Raw genomic sequence first — 24,761 nt, 5'->3', positions numbered from 1 at the left:
TCTGGGAGGGTCAGGGGAGTGGGTGGTTACACCCACTTTCCTTTGTCCAGTTTCGCGCCAGAGCAGGGGCTGGTAGCCCCTGAACCGGTTTGAGCTGGCATATGCACAGAGGAGCCTACTGCTCCCCAGTGCAGGACTTCAAAGCACCCAAGGAGTGCACCCACCCAGCCCCAATACACTAAATCCTGTCTGGAAGGTGGTTACACCTCCCTGTGACAGGATGCCTATTGTTGGGCCTCCTCCACTGCGAGTTTCGGTCAGCAGCAGGAGGGCAGCCCAGTGTCTGTGCTGGTGGCATCCATTTTGTGATGCCAGGGCTCTTTCAGGATTCTACCGTGTTTCCACAGTAGGAACATGTCTATCCCTCTAGAAGGGTGGGATCATACTCCCACACCAGTTACTGATTGATGATGATTCCAAAGCGTTTGACACCAAACACGACATGTTTTGATGCAGCCATCCCAAAGTTAGCATTTACCGCTAGGTTATAATGCACTTAAGAGTATATGGTTTAACCGCATCCACAAACAGCCACAGAGAATAGACTCTGAGGGCTGCAGAGGGGCCCAGGCAGAGGCACCCCCTCACATGGAAGCCAAGCAGCCTGCCCTCAGGATTGATAGGGCCTGCCTTAGGGGTGACTGATAGTTGTATAGGTGTGCGTAAGGTGAGATATAGGGAACCTATACCTCAGTGAGCAGTGCTAACACTACCTCACCCAGGATAGCAGGCCTGTGGTGTCAGATTTAGTCTGCTTCCCAGGGGTGCCATAATACATGCTTCAGCCCCTGGTAGGCCTGTGAAGTACCTATGCCCTTGGTACCGAAGGTACCATATACTAGGGGCTCATAAGGTACCACAGTATCCAATCACTAGTGCCTCTAATATGCACTCCAAGTTGTTTAGAGAGAACAGAGAGGCTGGGGCCCTGGTTAGCAGGGTCCCAGCCAGACTATAGCCAGAAACCAGTGTAAACATCAGAAAAAAAGTGGGGGCAACATAAGTGCAGATCCTACTCTCCTACAACCACACACACATAGAATGTGAACATTTACCAGTTTTCTTATAATAGCATATATTCTCTTTTAAATAAGCAACATTCACTTTTATTTCTATCAAAAATAGATAATTTATTAGAGTTTACACAAAGTAAATCCAAATCCAAATTATAAACGGGTACAAGCATCTGAAAGTAATGACGGCATGGACTAGGACGCCATCTGTGGCCCAACAGTGTACAATTCTTAAGCCTTTACTTTATGAATCAGAATCTTGCTCCGAAGGGCCACTCCAACTATCAGAAAGGATTTGGAAAAGAACACTGGCGTAGTTAAATAAATCTGGAATAGCCAAAATACATCCTTCAGTACTCACATGAGTTACACAAAAGTGCATTACTTTTTACTGGGTGAAAAATTCTACAAGCAATAATCTGATGTAAATATCAGTTCTTGTGATGAACTTTCATTTTGTTTTATTTACGGGGGAAATATTTTTCCCCATGGAGAAATCCTTTGACTGAGACCCCAATTGGATAGGACTCTTCCCCATACCCATCCTGGAAATTAACATGCCTGGACAGCAAACTATCTTCAAGCGTGTGTTTCCGTAAGTCTTTGTTTACATTCTGCACCATATTTAGTGATACCAATCCCCTTTAAATTTGGCCACATTACTGCAATACTCACGTATGTAGAGACATACGCACAAAATGGCTTGGGCATGACAAGTTCTAAAAGCAAGCCTTTTTGTATTGATATAGATCAAAGAGCCCTTACATCCACACTTCTGGCCACTGAGCACCCCCACTATGATATGGCCCTGGAGTTGACAGGGCCAAACTTTAGGCCTCAGCTACTTCTGGCCCATCGCCTAATCACTGATCCAAAATGCAGAGCATCCTGGCTGTGTATGGTTCTACAGAACATTTGATAAACATTAGAGAGCTAGATGGCTGTGCATGTGTAATTAAGGTCTCTGCTCCACCAGTTGAGTTTCTCCATTTGAACAGCAGCCTCAAGAGGAACATATCGAATTTTAGATTCAACAGTCTGTCAGGCCAAATGCAAACTCGTTTTCGCACTACTGCATGTCCCATTTTGTAGCGGCTAGTTTAGTTCAACAACCTAGTGCCAAATTGCTCATTTTACAGGCTTCATGTCCTCTTCTGGGAGGCTTGGTGTGACCTTTTCTTCTTCAGACGTATTTGCATGTTGTTGTTTTCCAACAATGTCTTCCAAGACCAATTCCATGGCATCTTCTCCGAGCAGCCGCCTCACCTTCTCCCCTTTGGCAGCCAAGATTTCTTCAATGTTCCTTAGCAGTGAAAAAAACAAAAAGTATTAATGTAGCCCATTCTAAAATGCACAGAAATATACGCTTGTTTGGCCTCGCATTTGTGAGTGAAATTTTATCAGGTCGAGCTATTTTTAGCACTTACTTGACCTTACTGGCGAGTAAACTTAAGCTGGAAGAAACAGAAAGTTAATGAGTAATTAAGACGCCTTTAAATCATGTTTTTATCTTGATTGAATGAATGAAGTAATTTAATAGAGCGTGCATTACCCGAAGGTGTCTTAGCGCTAAGCGAATCAAGGGCTGAGGAAGGAGTATCAAGCCGGGTTAGGTCTGAGTGACTTTACTGTTTACAGGCGGAAATAGCAAGGTCTTTAGCTGCTTTCTGAATAATTGCAAGCTGGGTTGGGACAAGAGGAAGGGAGTTCCATAACTTCCCTCCCACCCCCCGGAAGGTCAGTGCTCTACCGCCCCAGTTTGCTTGTTTAATCCTGGGAATCAGGACCATATGAGCTGAGCTAGATCGGAGTGTTCTACTGGGCGCATACTACTTGACACATTTGCTGACTGCTTAAGGGCAGAGGTCAAATGTCAGTTTGAGTTTTTACTAATTGTTGCCTTTCTATTCCTGGAAAAATGGTTTTAACCTTTCTTTCAATTATTTATCACAGTTAATGGTTTTTGTCAAGTAAGCTGACAAGAATTGTGAAACAAAAGGATGTAAAACGTCAGTTTTTTTTCTCCAACAACATTTAAACTGCTTGTAAATGAATAGTACAAGTATTTCAAAATATAGCACGAATTATGAAATAACTTTTTCTTTTTTTTAATAATTCAGAAGTGTGATGCAAACAAAGATTTAAATAGGCGCAAAGAAAATCAGAATACTTTACTTGGTGATGTGCAAATGACAAATATTTGCAGACACTATTTCCAAACATTGTACACTATATGGTTTTAAAACCACACGGCAGTGACAAATTATGTGGCCATTTCATTGTAAAATCTGCTGAATGCACATTACAGTGTGCTGCTACTTAATGATTTAGTTATGTATTTATTAATAGTGATAGTTTTTACATATGATTTGAAAAACATTCCGGCCCATGCCCTGATGACAATGCAGTTAATGAACTAAGAGGCAAGTCAGTGGTTGTGTATCCTTTATGTGGCTAGATTTGTATTCTATATGGAGTTAATGTTTAGTTTATTAAATCAAACAAAATAGTTTTCTGTAAAGCAGACATGCTGTACTGGTGTATTTAAAGGTGCTCTCATATGTGATAAAGAAGAAAATGTTGTTTTAGTGAATTAAAATACTTGCCCAGTATCACAATTTGAAACCACTTTATGGGTCAAGAGGATTATAATTAGGTCGAGTAGATTATTAAAGTCACTAGACCTGCAGGTCTAGTAACATTTTTAGGATTTTTCTAGGCCTGACTTGTAGGACGTAGCGTATTTGCAAATACAGCTGTGTGGAACACGAGAAAGTAGCAGTTTTCTTGTAAAATGGCAATCTGCTAGCCAGTACAATTCCGATAAAATAATTTTTGAAAACTGTAAACGTGCCAAATGAAAAAACCCACACTGGCTGTCCTTCATTAGCTAACAATACAGTAGTCATGACATCTAGGTAACAAAATCACAATGAGTGTTGTAATCAAAATTTCACGGAATTAGTAATACAAACAAATATAGCATTAGAAATGTGTCCATTCTACTCGGTATGCCAGTCCAACTTTTTAAGATTGTCATTCCACTGACCTCTGGTGGAATGACCAAACAGACAAAGTTCAAGCCACAAAATATAAAGTTACAACAGAAGTTCTAGATACTATAGAATGGGTACGCATGGTACCTTTTTTATTTGAAAAAACAGGGCACTCTAATTAAGACGAACAGAACAGCATTATGAGAGTCACTCCCACATGCAATGTAGAACCTTTGTTTTGACTTTTATAGCCATAATAAACAATTGGCCCAGATTCACAAAGATATTTCTAGGAATATTTTTAAGTTACATCTGAGAAAGGCTATAAAATGCCCTGGATTCCCAAGCCTAATTAACACCTGCTGATACGCAGGTTATGTGTGCTTTGTAGGAACAACTCATGCATACCTTAGATACATGTCGTTTTCAACTTGTATCACAAATGTAAGAGTTTCAAGCGGTGTGTCAGAAGTGGTCAGCACAAGGAGATGATGGACGAAGGGCTGAAACTTTTCAAACACTCACCCCCAGTCACAGATCTGGGTTGAATCCATCATCAGTCTTTAGCTCACTTTGCCACCCCAGTTCAGACACAGCTATATGCAAATCAGTCTTGACCCTGTGCCTCATGGGAACAGTCTAGCCCAAACTGCCAAGCCATGTGAATTCTTTTATGGATCCGAAATCCTTGCACTCTTCGGTCCCCCCCCTCAATCTCTCTGCAATGACATCGCAACATTCTTCGAGGAAAAAATCATCAATATCCAAAAAGACTTTAGAACATTAATACCAGAAGAAGTGATGAATGAGTTGGGATCAATTCATAGGCAGGATAGACCTTTTCATCGTGCCTTTCATACAGTTACCCTATCTCAGACACATGAAGCCATCTTAGCATGTAAATCAGGCGCCCCATTGGATGCATGTCCCCCAATAATTTTACATAACATTATAGATTTAGTGAATCCCGTGATTAACAAGATTGCGAATTCCTCCCTGTCCTCTGGCATAGTGCCTGACACATGGAAATTCGCGATAGTGAAGCCCTTAAAGAAAAAACAAAATATTGATTCTTCCAATCTCTCCAATTATAGGCCCATATCCTTACTACCTAGCTTGGGTAAGGTCACTGAAAAAATGGTCTATAAGGAACTCTCCAATTTTGTCAAGTCAGCCCAGATTCTCCATCCTCGGCAATCTGGCTTCCGCCCGAAGTATTCCACAGAATCAGCCTTATTGGAGATATCTGACACGCTGAAATTCATCACCGATAATGGCAGGAAAGCAGTGTTGATCCTTCTGGATCTATTGGCCGCTTTCGATACCATATCCCATGATATCCTACTGGCCAGATTAACATCTTGTGGCATATCCAACACAGCTCTAGCTTGGATTACATCATTCCTGTCTAATAGGAAGCAAGCAGTCTCATGGGCGCCTTTCTTTCTTCAGAACGCACTATTAACACAGGAGTCCCCTAGGGGGCTTCACTTAGCCCGCTCTGGTTTAATATATACATGGCCCCACTTATTTCCCTCATCTCGGCCTACGGGATTGAAACCACATCCTATGCCGACGATACTCAGCTGATCTTGTCCCTTGAGAAAAACTCCACAGAGGCGGAAGAAAATTTTAAATCCTGTCTCTCAGCGGTCATCATATGGATGAAAAATAACCATCTCCGTTGTAATACGGACAAGACAGAAATCCTGTTGATCGGGAAAGACAATCCCTTTCAACCAAAGGATTGGTGGCCTGAGAGGCAGCAGCTCCCCCGTTCACAGTGGAGGTAGCCAAAAATTTGGGAGTGTGGTTTGACTCCTCTCTTTCCTTCAAACACCATACCCTTAAGGTGGTGGGTACCTGTTTTGGAAGGATTAAAACCATGAAAAAATTATTTGAGTTGATCCCACTGGCCGCAAGGAAAACAGTGGCTGTGGCGTTGATACTATAACGACTAGATTACTGTAATAGCCTACTAGTAGGGATTAATAAATCTACTTTGAAGAGACTTCAAGTAGTACAACACGCAGCTGCTAGACTTGTTTTGAAACTTCCTCGTAGATCATCTGCATCAGGCGCTCTGAAAACTCTTCATTGGTTGCCGATGCACAAGAGAATCCTATTCAAACTCTTGGTCATCACCTTCAGAGCTAATCGTCGAATCGGACCAGAATATCTCTATACGAGATTTACACCATACATTCCAGGGAGGACCCTTAGATCCACATCTGCTAATCTCCTCAAACTACCCGGTTTTAAACTTAAAACCAAGGGAGGGAAAACTGCTACAGTATTAGGTGCAAAAGCCTGGAATTTTATGCCCAATAAACTGAAAACGATTGTATCAGAAAACCTGTTCAGGATAGCTCTAAAGACCTGGATCTATGGAATAAGTGATGTATCTAGTCTAGCCCTTATCTAGGCTCTAATTCCTTACTAGTCTGCCAGCTATCTGTATAGCGCCAGGAGGCTCCTTTTGGAGCGACAGTTTGCGCTCTATAAATGCCACATTTCATTTCATGTCTTCCCTGGACTGGAAACAAGCATCCTGGGACCGGTTTCGGGCTAACAGCCCTCATCCACCAGGCTAGCTTGAATCCAGTGGCAAAGTGAGCAAGGGACCCACGTCTGGGCATACCCTGCCAACTACGGGAAGTAGTCAGCGACTAATTAAAAGGGCCAGGTGCTAGTGGTGCATGGTACAGTTCACAACAATTTCCCAGTTTATTCTGGGAGCTCTGCCTCGCTCAGGGGTCTCTTCAGTTTAGTCACCACCTAAAAGGTACATTTTGATTCACAGTGAACTTCAGAAGTTCCATCAGTTTCCTGGCCAACAAGACCAAGACACTCAAAGGTCCATGAGTTGTGGTCCGCCTGTAGGCTTCGGCCGCATCCTCTCCTGTCTAATGTTGGCAAAGAGCTAATGAAAAATTTACTATTGAAGGCTATTGATCCTAGTTTTTGTTCTAATAACTTCCCGTCTTATTTAGTCGAAAACGCTCCAAATGTCATATCCCAAAGAAGACGCTGAACAAGTTACCGAAAACAAACGTGAAGATACAATTTTGGATTTATAACACTACCCACGCAACCGACTCATAGCAGTCCGTACTTATGAAACAAGCATTTGCAATGCAATAGGTCTCGCATTACTGAAATTTGAGCTATTGGCATTGCATTATTATTTGCAACTCCAATAGGTCAAACTTTCAGTGATGCTAGACCTATTGCATTGCAAATGCTTGTTTATCACTGCGAGCATGTGGTATCACACAATTCAAAATAAATACATATATAAAGCTAAGGGCAAGCTACAGTAGGTACCGCACTATAAAGCCTTACTTAATATTTATTGAGTTGCTCTTCAATCAGTAATATTAACCCTTTTGGCTCAAAAACGTGCAAATAAATGAGAGCCAGCGAAACCTTAACTCCCACATAAACAATAACCAGTCTTGTTTTTATCCACAGTAATGGCATGTACTCGAACTTGCATGTGTCGCTCCTTCATGTAAAGCTGGCGATCATGCCACGTTTATTTGCAGAGAAAATTGTAAAATAAGAGACTGCAGGAATCAATTTGTACTTAGTTGTGCCTCAGAGAAATCACATAATTGCGAAATAAAGTTGTCAAGGTGAAGTCCTACCTCATAATTTCTTTGTGTGCAGACAGAACACTTGTTTTGAATATTTTTTCTGTTGCATCAGTAGCATTTCTAATAGCCTTTCTTGATGCTCTGGTTAAGCTCAGTGCGTTTTACCTCGGGTGTAGTAAACGGCATGTTTCTCGCATACCTGACACAACTTGCCTCCAACCCTAATGGTACAGCAGCACACCAGTCATTAGCACATTACAAGCGCTGTTTACAGTAGTACTATTTATAAAACCCCAGTCTGAAGAACAAACGAAAAAAAGACAACTGGCGTAAGAGTTAACTATGTAGAACCTGAGACCTGGGTCTCAGCAGGCCAGCAGCATTCAGCGCTCGTGGCCTGGTGGAACTGCGCCTGTAGGCGTTGCGTGAGCCTGCACTCTGACTGAAACATTACCCGCAGTGTTGTGTTTGCCTGCCTTGCAATGTCTTTTATTTATGTTTTTAAAAGAAAAAGCATTATTATTTGCAATGTCAATAGCTCAAACTCGCGTAAATGCGAGACCTATTGCATTGCAAATGCTTTTTCTCCACAGTTACTGGGATAGAGTGTTCACTGCACCTTATGAAAAATTTTGTTGAGTGGAATTTTTTTATTTATTTCTAGTTTATGGGACTTTGTCAGTGTGATAAACTCCTTCTCTACTGAAGCGCATAAACATTCCTAGCCTCTCACGCCTTTTGTGTACACCCTGGGGGCTCACTGTCATTGCTGCTTGTCCCTCCTCGTGGGTGTGTTTTTAGCCCTACATGTCCTATTGCTGTTTTCTCTCTTTCCCGTGGCTGCCAAGACGTTCAGAATGAAACACAATCTTTAGGATAGCTACTGGGCATCATATTTCTTCATAATGTCTTCCAACTCACCCCCTAGCCCCCAACTACCATTCCCATCTCACTTAAAGCACTGTTCCTCGTGAGTTGCTTAATGCAGCTATATTGTGGTAATGGTTGTGGCGCATTTAACTGTGAAAACGAAATACCTGACAAACAGGTTCTCTGTATTTTTTTCCCGGCAAATCGACAGTTTTACAGATTTATTTGATTAGTTTTTGAAGCTGCCAATCGAACCTGTTACAGGGTAAAATCAAGCTCTGAAAAGTAAGAGAATTACAAATAACCCTGTGTAAGCTGCATAGTACCTTGAAATGCATGACTCACAGCTGCTTGTAAACGTAGTGACCTGCAACACTACATTGATATGTTTGTTGTTAGTGCGGTTACGCCCGTCCCGCAGTTTAAAGGTCACTCGTAGATGTTGTGTCATTTAGTTCCCATTATGTCATCTTGGCCACAAACCACGCAGTCGTCGCCTCTGAGGTGAATCCAGTGCCATGTGACTCACTGTGACGGCGCATCCGGACTGAGGTCACGTGGTGTTATTTCCTGTAAATCAATCACGTGATAATTGTGCGTTTCATCTCTGATAATGCAACCTTTTGGTTTTTGATCACCGAATATGAGCAAGTCTGCACCTGAAAGTGCAGTTGCTTTGTTTATGACCGAAGAGCATGTCAGGTGTTTATGACTGGCGTCAGCTCTGTAGAAAAGAAAGAAAGACTCACTTGGCCGTGCAGTCCACTGGTAGTGCATCATTTCAGATGGGTGGATAGGGCGAGGGAGCCGGCCTAGTCATGCTTGTAGCAGGTGAATGTAGTACGGGAAGGGAGGGAGCTCTCCTGTGTTACACGGGCCTCCATTTCAACATTTGGTGTCCAGAGCAGTTCGAATTACAACTGAGCAGCCCTGCCTTCTATCAGTAATTGTGTTAAATCAAAGTACTCACCCACAGCTAGCTGTTTATGTAGTTTACTTCCACTGTCCCCGCCCCCAGTGCGTGTCCTTGGTTCGTTGAATACCTAAAATTATCAATGCTTGCTGTGGTTAAATGGAGGATACGTTGGGGGAAACGCTTATTTCACCTGCTCGGCTGCTTTTTAAAAATAAAGTCACATTAAAAAAAATCTAAGATGTTAGTCCTTTAGTACAGCTTTGCTGTTGTTTGGAGGCTGTCGCCTGTAGAAAAATAAGTTAGATTGTGACTGTTCATGTGAAAAATGACACCCATTTGCGCCTTATGAGCAGTTTATGGAAAACTGTTCTTTTTGGGCCAGTGAACACCTTTTATATAAAACGCGGTGTGGATTCTAGTGAGAAGTGTTCGCAGGTCGTTGTTAGTGGTTGCACAGTTGGGCCACGGCACATGTTTTTGTGGAAACGGAATAGTGTTACCAGAACGGCATTTGCCTCCAGTAATTGTCAGTCTGTACTTCAATCGCCGAAGGGCTGACTCTCAGAAATGTGCTGCCACATTTTGTTCGGCTGTTGGGTTCCCTTCCACGCCCGCACATGCCAATGAAACAAATTGCATTTCAAACGGCATGTTCAGCGTAGAAATGTAACTGCGCCCCACAGCCCTCACACTGGACGATCGATTGAGTGTGAGGTCGGTAGTGCAGATGGGACTTTAAAAACCAAAAGCAAAAAACTCACAAGATCTTAGAGTAGGGACTGCAGTACTGAGAATAAATCAATCACTTCACCCAACGGCCCAAAGTCATTATGAAAAAAACAAGCGAAAGCGATCGCTATTGTAAAACAAACACGCCCGCGAGTGGTGCTCGCCCGCGTGCCACAGCAAAGCATGTGGTTTCAATTATCACGCCCGTGTCTGGGCACGATAATTGAAACCACATGGCGGTGGTGCGCGTAATAGACACCAATAGGCCATGGGCGGAGCAAGGCGCCCGCTTTTGGCAAATTGCGTGCTGTCTTTAATAAAAAGATGCACGCAAAGGCAAACCCCGTACAAGAGGTCTGTCGCTGCGCAAGCAGTGCTGCGCACTGCAACGCTAGGCGCGAGACCTAAAAAGTACGGAAATGCAAAAAAGCTTCCTTTGTAATTTCCATGTGGTGACCACTATTTATTCATTTTTTTGCAAGACGGCAACATTTGTGAACGTCTACATCCACTCCTGTGATACGTATTGCAGATTTAGAGTGGTTACTAAAAGGACATACCTTTTACCCTCCAAATCTGAAAACCAGCCGAGGTTGTCTGCTATGATATGGTGGTTGTTGCATCCAGGGCACTTGACAATCACTACTCCTTTACTGTAGGCCAGTTTAGAGATGGCTTTCATCGACCTTGTCCTGCAAACCTGTAAAGACAAAATGTTCATCTGTGATCCTATCAATCATTCACAAGGGTCACACAACTGCACATTTTGACTGAATGTCACGTATACTTTCAAACACATCTTTATGCTTTTTAAATAAAAAGTCTAATTATTCATAAAAGCACCCTACTGAGCCAATTCGAGTTCTTAGATTGCTATTACTGATTAATGTTGGTTGCTGTGCAGGGACACCTGGCAATACAACATGCCTGGTTTCCCTTGATAAATTCCGGCAGGTTTGATCTGTCAAAATTTAATGAAGGGTGGAATGCTCAGGGGCCTGATAATTACCAGGGGCAATCAACATTGTATCACTTGCGATCCCTGTATAAACAGGTGTTCGTGCAGGAATCGCAGTTTAACAAGCCATCTGTAAACTGGCCCCAAGTGACAATTCTGTCATTCAACAAAACGTCAAGCACACAAAAGGTGAAGGGAGGATGCTCTAAATAAGTCTAACCACTGACAATCCACCACGACTGCTATTCTCCATATTTGTCGCGGATCTCCACAAGACACTGGCGGGGCAAAAGGGGGCAGCCCTAGAATGGATGGGAAACATATCATGCATTCTGTATGCAGACGACCTTGTAATTTTAGATCAGAAGGAGATGGATCTACAGAGAAAGTTGAATGCATTTAGGGATTCCTGTAGCCACAAACAGTTAGCCGTAAATTTGGACAAAACTAAAGTGGTGCATTTTGGCAAAAAAAAGCAGATACATTCAGTTTCCATTTGAGAACCACAAAACTGAAAACAGTTAACAACTAGAAATACCTAGAAATTTGGTTTGAACGGTCCCTGAACTGGCATACCCACTTGGAGGCCCAAAAGGAGTGGGCCCTCGCCTCTGTGAGTGGCTTGAGAAAAATCAACCGGGACTATGGGGATATGTCACATAAACCAGTTTTGAAAGCTTTCGTGGCCATGATACCGCCACAAGTACAATACGGAGCTGAATTACTATGCATCAGTAGTAAAAGCGGGTGGACGCTGTGGAAGGGAAATGCATTAGGACCTTAATGTCCTTGCCTGGTTCCTCCATGATACAGGCCATTAGACTAAAGGCAGGTCTAACCTCGTGGAATATTTGCTCAAGTGGCCTTAATAAGATTCTGGCAAAGACTGGATCGGGGAGAGGAACAGAACGTCTCCCATTGGTGACAAAAACTAGATCAAGCATAGCGAACTAAAATGGGCCAAAGGGGTCAGAAAGAATCGGATATCTGTCTGTAGGGATATGAAGGTGAGCCTATGTCATGAAACCCTGCTAGTTGAAGTCTCCAAGGGGGGAGCTGAGGACTATAGGGAGAGAATTATCCCGGGAAAAGATTGGTAGTATCTGGGTGGGGAAAAATCAGTTGAATTTATGCTAAATTCATGGCAGAAGGGAGTCTGGTTTCCTTACCTGGACATTTTACTAAACCGCTGTTTTAGGTGCAAAGTACTAAGAATTAGAATTGGTGTCAATCCTGATTATGTAAATAGGAAAATAAAAACAGAAATGATCCAACGTGATGGTAATCGCACATGTGGGCTACATACAAAATGCAACATTTTGCACGTTAGTGGATTGTTTAAAGGTGCTGCCCTTGCGGAAATTGATTTTACGACCACTAATTTTTAAATATGGAATAATGAAATGAGCACAGGCAGAAATGAGCACAGGCTGTAGAGTTCATTACTGACATGCGATACTTGGACACTGCAATTGCTATTGGAAGGTTTATAACTGCAGTTAAAAAGGAAGTTTAAATGTCACTGTTTTTATCTTGGTTTTAAACAAGAAACTCCTGATGTGTCAACCCTACATAATGAATGAAAATACATTTATTAAATGAATGATAGGTGAGGCAGCTAAAAACGGACTGGTTCATGTTTCCAATTTAAAAATTAGGAACTCTGACAACTTTGTAGAAATGTTTAATTATAATAGTACAAAGGGGTATCTAAATATTATGGCCTTTTATCTGTTTAAATTGTACTGGCTGGCATATGAGTTTTGATGTTGTAACTTTAAATATTGTAATATTTATTACTTAATTTGTTAAATGTTTTAGATAAGGTGAATATATGTGATATTGTGTTGTTTAAAGACCATCGGTCTAAATAAACATTATCTTGACTGACTGGCTGGCTGGCTGGCAATCACTCAGGGTAGCATTCCAACCCATCTCTCTTCTGCCCACCATGCCACACTTCAGATTAGACCGAGCCATATGAAAAGTCTTGACCCTGCTCCAATACAGCAGTTAAGCCAGAACTGCCAAGCACAGGTCCTCTCCTAATGGGGAAACAAGCTACTTAAGACCTGTGTCGCCCTGATTGGGTCTCTTCAGTCAGGTGTTCCAGTGGCACAGTAAGCATGGGACCCATGTCTGGGAATATCCTTGGCCACTAAGGGCAGTATATCAAACACACAAAAGGTGATGGGAGGATGACTGCAATTAGTCTAACCACTGGCAATCACTGTGGGTAGCATTCCTACCCATCTTTCTTTTGCCCACCATGATACCTCACACTAGACCCAGCTATATGCAAATCAGTCTTGTCACTGCTCCAATAGAAACAGTCCAGGCCTAACTGCCAAGCACAGGTCCTCTCTGAACAGTAACACGAGCAACTCAAAACCGGTTTCGTCCTCAATGGGGACTCTTCAGTTGGATGTAGTTTGGTTATAGTGGTAAGAGCAACCAAGAAATGTACTCAAATATTATGGCACCATAAAGGAGCACCCCAAAGAAACTGGGGGTTTTTTGCAAAATAATCTAGTAAGTAGCTAGCAAAGTGTTTTGGGGAGGGTGAAAAACCAAAACAGAAGAGATCCGTCAACAGAGTTGAATGTGAGTAGGTGTTGCTAAACTGTATGTTCACTCTTGCACTGTGGACAAATTCTTGAAAAGAGAAGGTGGAAGATGCCATATACTAATACTGATGTTATCGCCTTGTCTGTATGCTACCAAATGTAAAGGCCAACAGTAATAGAAGTGTAATAACATATTTGACTACATGATAACTAGAAATATATGGTCATGGGGATTGTCCTGATTCTGTGTCCCTCGTTTCCTCTCTAGTTCGAATAGTAGATGTGAGTAATAGTTACACTCGAGATTTTGCACATTATTGTATTTCTACTGACTGGATACGGAAATTGGGACATTAATGCATACGAATACCGTATGTGTGATACAAGCCAAAGTCCGAAACTGCTTGCATACGGAAAATGTGTATGTTGAAAAAATAAAATCAATAAAGAGATTTGCAACAAAAAAAAAAAGAGAAGGTGAAGGATAAATCACTTTTAAAACTAAGATCTTGTGGCAACGCCGGACGTGGGGCCCTCGCAGAGTCATATTTCACCAGAAGGTCTGGATATCTTCAAACCAGGTAGAGAAAGAAAGTGATTGCCCCTCATTGGATAAAGTGATCAATCTGATGGCAGTCATAGGCGTGGCCAGTAATTAATTTAAATGTATTACCACAAAAAGGGGATGGAATGTCAGCAGTAATTGCAAATGCACCGGATTGTTCAGTAATTGCACGGATATGGCACTTCACACCCTTGATGAGGAGCCACAGAGCTTTTGGTGGACACTAATGGTGAAGGTGCACTGAAAGACGTGTTTTGCTTTGCACCTTGTGAGATGCAGCTCCTTCCTCCCAGTTACAATTTGAACAAAATCTGTCCCCTCAAAGGCACTTCTTACAGTGTGCAAGATTGTGTGACTGATATTTAAGCAAAGCTGCCTGTGGCATACATGTCAGTCCCAGTCTATAAACCAGCCACGGTTGTGTCAAACCGTGGGGTTTGCTCACATTTTTCATTGAAAATATACACTTTTTCTTGGATGATAGTCCTGAAAATATTGCATTTAATTTCAAGGCAGTGGAAAATTAAGGCCAGACTCCTTTGTTATAAATTATTGTCTCAAAAGGTCAGTTACAAGATGAGGTATGTCCCCCCTACACCATGTGCTAATATTTCCTTTAGGATGTTCAGGTAGTCCAGTAAATTAGTTTAATAAAACTTGACTAAGACTACAACTCCCACATTGCACTAAAATGTTAGGCAAATAGTCCAAACTCTCACGTGGCCCCAATTACATATTTGACAACTTCAGTCGGTCTTTGCTTTTTACTCAGCCTTACTTACCATGCTGGAACTCAAAAGCCCATAGTTGGACTGTAGTACAAAGGCTAAAGGTGTCACAGAAGCATTGGGCCTCTTAGGAACCAATATTAAACAGATACAACTTCAAAATGTTCACCTCTCTGCTAGCATAATGTAAGTTAATCACTAAACGGTTTCCCTTTGCTTTTAACTAATACTGTATAGTATACGCAGCCATGCTGGAAAGTGGGGGCGCAATCCCAGTTCCAGCAGCTATTTCTTGGCCAGATCTGGGATACGGCCAACCCAGGGTAATATGCTGAATTTGTGCTGGTTTTTCGGACACAATTCAGCAGGTCCGCGCGTCTTCTGCATTCCATTCGGTGTGACAACGTGCAGATGGCACTTTTTTTTTTTTAAATAAAACGTTTTATTAATCAACACCAGCAATCAAGTACATTACTGAGGAGTAATAAGGCAGATCACATGATGACAATAGGTTACATCAATCAATAAAGAATGTCATTCAGAAGGTCTAGGGCGAGGGGAGGTCATCCCAAACGGGGGAAGAGAGGTGGCTGACATATCTCCACGATAGGAATTCCACATTCCCCACACACGAGACCACTTCTTAGGGGAACCACGGGCCACATATACCGTTTTTTCCCTAAACATTGACCAGTCTAAGTCTTTCTCCCAGTCGCCCACCTCAGGAGGCTGAGACGCTCCACACCTCTGCGCAATGTTTCTCTTGGCAAGCATTAGACCCAAAGTGGCCCACTGTAGCAAACAATTATTCAAATCATTCGGCTCCCAAATGTTCAATAGGCATTTACTAGCGTTCAGGTCAAGTTGTGTAGACAGGACAGTGTTAATAACGTCATGTACTTTACGCCAGTACGATTGAATACTATCATAGTCCCAAATGATGTGCATAAAGGTACCCGTCTGGCCACATCCACGTCTGCAGTTCCCCTCATCCATTCTCCCCATCTGTACCAGTTGGGGTCCTGTAACATACACCCTATGAAGTATTTTGAGTTGAACAAGTCAGAGGCGTGCTGGTATTACCACGACTGGGCGAGGACACTGCCTTCTGCCATTCCTTGTCGTCCATCTCCATTTCTTCTCTGGACCATTTCTTTCGGAGCGACTGGAGGGGGTCTGGCATGTTGTTTACCAATTTTTTATATATATCAATGATATGGTGTTGTCAGGTACGAAACCATCTAAAACTCGGTCTTCCAGTGGAGAGGACTCGGGGAGGGCGGTACCGCTCTGTAGGTGAGAACGTAGAGCATGCCTAACCTATGTGTAACGGAAAAATTCAGAATTTGCTAAATCGAATTGTTTCTGCAAGGTGGCGAATGATTTAACATCTGTTTTATCCCATAGATCACTGATACGCAAGATTCCTATAAGGTCCCATTTGTCGAACCCTTTGCTTTTCCACAGGCTACCCAATTGTTCGGAGTCCCACAGCGGTGTCGCGAGGGTGAGCCTGCGACTCCAACCAAGATATTTAGTGGCTGTATGCCAAACATGAACTGAGTGTTTGGTGGGGCCCGTGAGAGCGAAGCGGCGTGGTCAGGAATAGAGGGCTCTATTATAGTTCCCACCCAGTGGGAGCCACCCATCCATGTTATAACCTGGATTTCCTGGGCAAGGGTAAGTGCCATGGTTTATGGCAGCCAGATGGGCCGCCCAATAATACTTCTTAATATCGGTGAGGCTGATGCCCCTGTCATACCAATTCAGAGTGAGCTTTTGAAGGGCAATACGTGGCTTTCTACTCCACAGCAAATCCCGCTGGAGACCCTCCACCTCCCGGAAGTAGGACGCTGGGACCGGGTCTAAGGAATTTTGCAGAGCATATAAGAACCGAGGCAAAGACATCATCTTAAAAAGTGCTGCTCTTCCCAGTAGGGAGAGCGGAAGCGATTTCCAGTGGCTTATATAGCCTAGCCGGGGTTGGGAGGGGGGGGGGGGGGTGGGAAGAGAGTACGTTCTGGGAATAGCGGAGTGCTGGGTTCAGAGAGAGACAAATCCCCAGATATTTAAGGTCATCTGTACATAGTCGTATTTAGCATCCTCGCGGTGGGACGGGCGGCTCCCCAGCCAGAACAAACCACAGAGATTTACCCCAGTTGATACAGTACCCAGAATACCTACCAAAAATTGCAAGAATATCCAGAACCACAATCAAGGACTGCCTCGGAGAAGTCAAATAAAGCAGGATATCGTCCGCGTAAAGCGAGATGCGGTCCTCCCAGTCTGTGGACCAACGCATGCCCCGGATCATCGGGTCTCTACGTATCCACGCCGCCAATGGTTCCAAGGACAGGGCAAATAGGAGGGGGGGGGGGCAGTGGACATCCTTGCTGGGTCCCCCGGCCCAACTCAAAGGTGCCGTCCTCTGGTCTACTGGTAGGAGCCCTTTTTCCCCTAGAGTCCACATACATACCCCTAAGATAAGGGGCCAACCTATCCGGTTTAAGTTTGTATAATTCAATCGGGAGCCCATTAGGGCCGGTGGCCTTACCCGATCTGATGGCTCTTATCGCTTCCGCTATTTCATCATTAGATATGTCACTGTCCAAAAAGTCGCGGTCTTCCGCCAGGAGTTCGGGCAACGTTATGTCTGCTAGCATCAGACGGGAGTCCTCTATCGAATAGGGAGCAGCCGACGAATAAACAGTGCAATAATGTGCAGCAAATTTGTCAACTATAGCTTGTGGGTCTGTAATAGGGCTGCCTCCCTCCCCGTGGAGTTCCGGCACTAGACGACTTGCCCATTAATTCTTGTCCAGCCATGCTAGTAATTTACCGGATTTGTCTCCCACTTCATATATCCGCCCCTGCACAGCTCTTCCCAAGGCCTTCGCCTGGTCCGTAGTTGGTGCTCTATAGTCATGCTGACGGAGTTTTAAGTAGTGGAGTTTATCTGGAGTGACCTCTGAGTCCATGTCAGCTTCTAGTTGGCTAAGTTCTGCCTCAATGGCCACTATCTCTCTATAGCGGTCTTTCTTCTTGCCCGAAATCAGGGATAGGGCTTGACCCCGAATCACCGTCTTGAAGGCTCCCCACAATACCTGCGGTGAGTCAACCGATCCCTCATTATCAATAAAGTAGTTATCTATTGCCGCGAGGAGCACTTTACAAATTTTGGGGTCACTAAAATACCACGGGTTGATGGGGGCTACCCGTCCCACCTGTTTATAGTTAAGAACCACGAGAAACCAGACTGGCGAGAGGTCGGAGATACCCCTAGCTAGATGCTGAATCTCATGAATATGGGCTACCTGAGATGCGGGGACCAAAGAATTATCTATACGCGAGAGGCTCCCGTGTGCACCAGAGTGGAAGGTGTGCTGCACCGTGCTTGGATGATAAGTCCGCCATCCATCCACCAGCCCCAAGGACTAGAGAAATTCAGGAAGCCAACATGCCGCAGGACTCAAAACCCGGGGGGATGCCGATCCAATTCACCCGAGACTACTGAGTTGAGGTCCCCTCCTAGTATCAACAAACTCTCCAGAATAGTAAGTAATATAGTCCCTAAATCCCTAAAGGTGGTGGCCTGAAGGCCAGGCGGAACATATACTGATAGGAGTGTGATATAGTGACCCTCTCACATGCCCGAGATCCAGACATAACGTCCCCGGTCGTCTATCCCGGTTGACCGCACCACCAGGGGAAGGGATTTCCTCACCAGAATGCCCACCCCCCTTGAACTGGAGGTAAATCCCGTATGAGCCAACATTATGTAGCCCCCTCTATGTAGGGCTCTGCATGAATTACCAATGAGATGGGTTTCTTGAAGCAATACTACATTGCTTGGCGCTTAATATACTGAAGAACGACACTACACTTGATCTTGTCCCCTAGCCCGTTGAATTTCCAACTTAACACTTTAATCCTACGTCTCCCTGTGTAGCCATAGCTGAATAGGAGATAGCTCTGCTCCTGCTACAGGGGTAGCTACATTTATTCCAACCTCCCCCGCAGAACTATAAAATGTCGCTGACAATGACTATAACCAAAACCAAACAAAACTCCCCAATACAACAACCCCCCTCTTTGCTTCCCTGCACCCTGGGCCTGAAACTGCCCATTAAAACTTGCAGAGTGCCTGTCGCCCTAGAAAACTAAAAGTAGAGAAAAAAAGGGGGGGGGGGGGAAATATAGCACCCCGCCTCCCTATCCCCAACAACACAAAAAATACCACTGCATCAGACTAGGTGTGTCAGGTCTGAAAGGAACCTCCCACAGCAAAAAAAAAAAAAAAAAAAAAAAAAAAACACATGTAAGAATTCCCACCCAAACCCCCCCCCACCCCCGCCACCCCCCCGCGTCCAACATACTCAACCCGGAAACCAATGTCAATATGGCCTTCTCCTTAGGCCGGACGAGTGTCCTCGCACTCCCTTTCGGTGCGGTTACCTGGGTTCATTCTTTCCCGGTATTCAATCCAGTCTGCTACTACCTCCGGTTGCTAAAAAAAACAGGCCTTCCCGTCCGCCTCGACCCGAAGACGCGCAGGGAAAAGCATTGCATACTTCAGGCCTCTGTCTCTAAGTACTCGTTTCACAGAAAGGAAGGACCTCCTCTGTTTTTGCACCCTTTGTGTAAAGTCTGGAAAAAAGGTTATGTCTGCGTTTTCAATGCGGAGGGGGCCCCCGCCCTGGAATTTTGAAGGATGACGTCTCTGTCCCTAAAGTTCAGAACTCTGGCAAGGATCAGCCGCGGGGCAGCGCCCGGTTTGGAACGGCCGGCCGGGACCCTATGTGCCCGTTCGATGACAAAGAACTTACTGGGACCTTTGGGCTGGAGATGTGTCAGGATGAGGTCCTCGATAAACAGGCCTTCTGCTTTCTCTGGAACACCTAGGATACAGATATTGTTGCGTCGTAGGCGACCTTCATAATCATCAAGTTTTAAGTCTGTGAGTTTGCGGGAGTCCTGTAAATCACGAATCGCTCCCTGGAGCTTGGTGACGTCACCGACAAGACTCGTAGCGGTGATCTCTACCTGCTTGACCTTTTCATTCAACTTCCCTAGGTCCGCCCTGATGAGGTTCACGTCGATAGCCATGGTGTCCATTTTGTGCTCAAGGGAGGCTTTTACTCCGGTGATTGCCTCCATGAAGTCCTTCAGGGATAGTTCCCGTTTCTCCTCGCCTGTGCCCCCCTGGGAGGCCCCTCCGGATAGTAAGCTTTGTTGCGAGTCTTTGGGGACAGTGTAGCGGTCTAGCTTTGTGGTTTGCGCCGCTTTGAGCCCCCGGGCCCCAGAGCCCTTGCCCCGATCCATGGTACAGCCTGGTTGGCGATCTGGTCCCTCACAGGGAAGGTGTCCGCACAGGCCACTAGTGGCACCCAACCAGCCGGTGAGCTAGTAGTCTCACCCACTCCAACGACACAGGCTCAGGAGGAGTCAACGCAATCCCATATATCCCACGGGGAGCCCACTTCAAGATAGCGAGGCCACGGGGCAACGTCCGGGCACTAGGGTCAAGATACAGGTCTCGGTAGGTCAAGAGCGCCCCTCCTCACCAGTCGCTACCGGCCCTTGGTACTGTGCTCTTGATGTCTGCTAAGGGAGTGCCCCACATCCACTTGCCCCAGTGGCTAAAGTACTCAGGAGATCCTGCGCCCCTGTCCGAGCTGCCTTCCACACGGTTGCGGCGATTCTCAGGTCTCTGCCCGCGGCCCCTGGCCAGTCATGAAGCAGTGGGCCCTCCTCCTCCACCCACGGTGCGAGCGATCACAGAGTACTGCCGCTAGTGGGGAGGAAATTAAGGTGACCGTCTCTGGTCCGTGCAGTGATGCCCCACAGCTCACCAGGTCGCAGCACAACTCTCATGTGCACCGCTGCAGCAGGGCACTCTCCACCACAAGGAGTGTCGTTACTTGGCCTCTTCCACCACAGAGGCACTGCTGGGCATTGATGTATCCACTGCAGCTCACACGCACCCAGGGCAGTGAGCCAGTGCAAGTCCCGCGCCGGCGACCCCAGGCACCCCGGAGCTGCGCCCCAGCTCCCTGCTGCACTGTGGGTCCCGGCTTCAGGTCGGAAAACAGGCCTCGCTGTGTCCGTCACCGCTACTTTCACTTCGAGCGACTGACAGACCCCAGCGGGGCACCGCTACTCTTGTGGCTGCGTGCGGACTCCAAAAGCGGTGAAAGGATCCAGGCTCCTCATCTGCGCGGGGGACATCCGATCCCGTGGAGCTGCGCCTCGGCTCTACTCCGCACAGTGCCCCACGGCTTCAGGCCGAATGATAGGCCTCTCTGCGCCGATCGTCGTACCGCTGGCCCCGGGCGCGGGCCGGAGCGGGCGGGATGGCACCCACAGAATTTCCGATGAGGAGTCCCACCATCAGGCGGTGCGGATAAGTGTTACGGATAAACGTTTAGGGAAAGTCGGGCGGCGGAGCTCTGCTCTACGCGGCCAACCTGGATCGCTGGTTGGCCACGCCCCCTGCAGTTGGCATTCTTATTTTCACTTTCAGCTGGGCACAAACAAAGGCCCGATTTAAAATGCCATTAGCTCTTCATTTGTTTAAGTGCCTTCCTTGCTGGGAGCCATCTGAATCCTAACACCTAGATGCCAACCCAATGGAAGGAAACACACACACACCACTAGTCAATTCACTTTAGGAAAACTTGACTTGGAGGCATGTGTTTGACTTTTTTCATCTCCTGTATGTAAGAGATGTGTATGCACTGTAAGAATGCAATATTTGTCTGCCTTTTGGAATAATTATACTAATAATTATTTAAATATCCCCTAATTTATTTTTAGTTTGTTCTTTTATAGCGCTACTCATCCTGGTGCGGGGTGTCCGCTATACAACACTCACAGAGATTAAATTAATCACACAAGTGTGTAAGTCAATGTACAAGAGAGGTACTTAAGACAGTGAGGCTTATAAGGTGTATGAATCACATACTGTCCATAACTGTGGACAATATATGTTAAGAGTGAACGTTTGGGAGAACACAAAATCAGGCTATAAAATGTAACGCAGTGATTGGGGTGGTTTGTATTAACAAGACTTTATTATTTCCATGGGGAGCCCTTCTGTGCAGTTTTTTCTAAACCCACTATTTACAGTTTGCATGCAGCATCTTGATGCCAGTAAATAGACCACAGTGCATATTAGGACTGCAGGTTATGAAATGGAAGTAACAACAGGAGGTCGGTGTCAAAAGCAGTAGCTCGCTTAGGGGCATATTATCAAGGACGGAGTTAAAATTATCGCCGCTTTAGCGGCAGAAAACTGCCGCTAGAGCATCGATAATGGGCTTGATAATATGCTCTATGGAATTCCAATTGAAGGCCATGTTAAAGCGGCGATAATTGTATGCCCCTTAGCTATCTACATGAAAAACAGTGCCATGCATTTTACACAATGTGCTTCGCAACAGGAACATTAACCATCTACGCTACTTAATGGGTCAAAATTACGATTGGACAAAACTCAGAACTCTCCCAGAACTGCATTAACCACCGGGAGTTACCTTACCGCAATTATCACCTTAAAATTATTGGGGACACAAATCTCTCTGCAGCAGGTGTCTAATCCCTGTGAGATATTTTAAAATACCGTCTCTTATGTCTCTTAGTAACTAATTAAATGAGCTAGAACAGATTTTCTGTCACATTTGTCCTTGTTGCCAATTTCTTGCAGCATTAAAAAAAAATGTATAAGTTGATTGTCAGACTCTACTTTACAAGCCCCGACCGCTTTACTTAGGCACACCTAGACCCCCAATTTATCGGTTCCAAAGAAGTTCCCCCCCGTCCCCCCCTTCCCCCAATACCAGCACTGATAGCAGTACACCCTATCAATCCTCGCACCTTGCAGGTGTACACCAGATGGTAGTGGGTGGGGTTCACCTGCCCTACGGCGTCCGCATGGTCGGTGCACAATGTCCGGGATGCTGGAGGCCGCCTCCAAAGCTCCAGGGAAGCTCTGTACCGCAAACCGTGGATGCTCGCTCGCGCCGCCTGCTGACTCCAGGCCCTCGCCTGACACAAGACGGTCCTCCCCGGCACTACAGCCGCACGCACGGCTACCAAGCCCAGGATCCTGCCCAGAGAAGCTGCCATTGAAACACACTACTCTACCCTCCGAAGCGCAATGGACATAAAAGAAGGACGTGAAGCCATTTTGGGACTAGATCCGGGCGCTGAAATGCTTCTCAGCCGGACATCTTAGAACGGTATGGAGCTAGTCAAACAAACTAGCGTAAATAAATGCCAATATTTTTGTAGCTGGAAGTGGGAGATTAAAAAAATACCCGGTAGACGATATTTTCCACTTATATTGAAGCAGAGGCAATTTCAGACGAGAGACAACTAAACTAAAGCCATTTTTGACTGAATCGGGTCTGTTGTCACGTATGGTTTAAGCAGGTTAACAAAAATGCACCCAACGGAAACAAAACATTCTGTCTTTCAGAAATGATCATTTGTCTCTGAGCTGCTAGCGTTCTAAATTGTATGTTTTTGATTTCGTGTATACAGTCTTGTTGAACTACATTAGATTCACACCATTCAAAGATGACAGCCACGTGTTCACAGTTGTCAAAGCAACAGTGCCACTATGCACGCATGACAGACGGACCTTTTCATGTTTTAGAATCAAAGTTTTACAAAAACTGCTTCGGAAGCTTAGCTATTACTTTTATTACCTCGGGGGCGATAAGTTTGTCCCAAACAAAACAGCAAATAAAAGTTTCCCAGCTTTCTTGTATGGAAGTTTTAATTCTGTTAAGGAAAGATAGGTCAGTATTATGCTTCCTTCTCGGTTTCTACAAATGAAGCGACCAAAGTTACAATGAGAACATTAAACAGCAAGTTAAAACAGAAAATACGCAGCCAATAAAGACCAAGTCAAATGATAAGGAACCAAGGGGCATATTATCAAGAGAATTATCGCCTTAGCGGACGATTTTGGCCGAAAAGCGGCGATAATTCGTTTTCAGTATCAACAAGGGCATGCTAACGCGTGTTTCCTTGAGTGAGATGCCCTTTCAACTCCATTTTGCATGTCAGGGATGAATATCGCTAATGACATGCAAAGTAGGTGTTCCCTTACATTTCTCCCTCGAAATCTGCACTGACACAGCAGCGCAATATTATCAAGCCTCAAACAAACCCGTGATGCGATAAAATAAACCACGCTAACCGCAGTTATTGCGGGTTTGTAACACCTGGTCAGAAACGGACTGTAGTGGTAAATGTGCATTGCGCTACTCGCGCAATGCTTTATTATATTTTAGATGTATTGTGTTAAACGTACATCGCGCAGGTAGCGCACGATGCCTTTGTTGTATTCTATTTGTTCTCGCGCATTGCACGATGCTTTGTTATGTACCTTGGTTTACCTTTGAATATGTGGCTCACGCATGGAGGGTTCGTTCGTAGAGGTTAGAACGATTCTCCTCAGTTCCTATTCGTGCTTTCTACTGAAGGGATGCTCCGAGTGCTGGGTACAATAAATATCCTCTTTCAACTTTCTTGGATTCGCTTGGATTAATATTCTTACATTTGGCGACGATTGGGGATCGACTCCACCCACACCCACGCTGAGGATTTATTTATTTACTTCACTTTCATCAAGATTTGACGGCTCACCACCCATCTGGAATCCAGTTGCTTTCGACGCCCTGTTCTTCGGCGTTCTTGTTTGGTTGCCGATATTGCCATACATCAAAGGGTTTGACAAGAAAGAGGTACGTGAGAACATTTTTGTCTTTACGGAGCTCCCATTGGCCCGCACCCTACCCGTATTCACAAG

At 44.9% G+C, this 24,761-nt stretch overlaps 1 protein-coding gene across 1 annotated transcript; it reads right to left on the bottom strand.

Annotated features, from left to right (window-relative positions):
* Positions 1-1,104: 1,104 nt before the first annotated feature.
* Positions 1,105-23,105, bottom strand: DNLZ (DNL-type zinc finger). The gene is made up of 3 exons (XM_085613238.1): positions 22,817-23,105; positions 10,684-10,823; positions 1,105-2,316 (listed from the first exon to the last, which is right to left on the bottom strand). Exons 1-3 carry the CDS (start codon positions 23,066-23,068, stop codon positions 2,142-2,144), a joined length of 567 nt encoding a protein of 188 aa, XP_085469364.1. The 5' UTR covers positions 23,069-23,105; the 3' UTR covers positions 1,105-2,141.
* Between the last annotated feature and the right edge of the window lie 1,656 nt (positions 23,106-24,761).

Source organism: Triturus cristatus, chromosome 1_2 (genome assembly GCF_964204655.1).
Source record: "Triturus cristatus chromosome 1_2, aTriCri1.1, whole genome shotgun sequence".
Classification (NCBI taxonomy): Eukaryota; Metazoa; Chordata; class Amphibia; order Caudata; family Salamandridae; genus Triturus; species Triturus cristatus.
The sequence above is the reverse complement of the archived record's forward strand: the minus strand, read 5'-3'. Positions and strand labels throughout refer to the sequence as shown.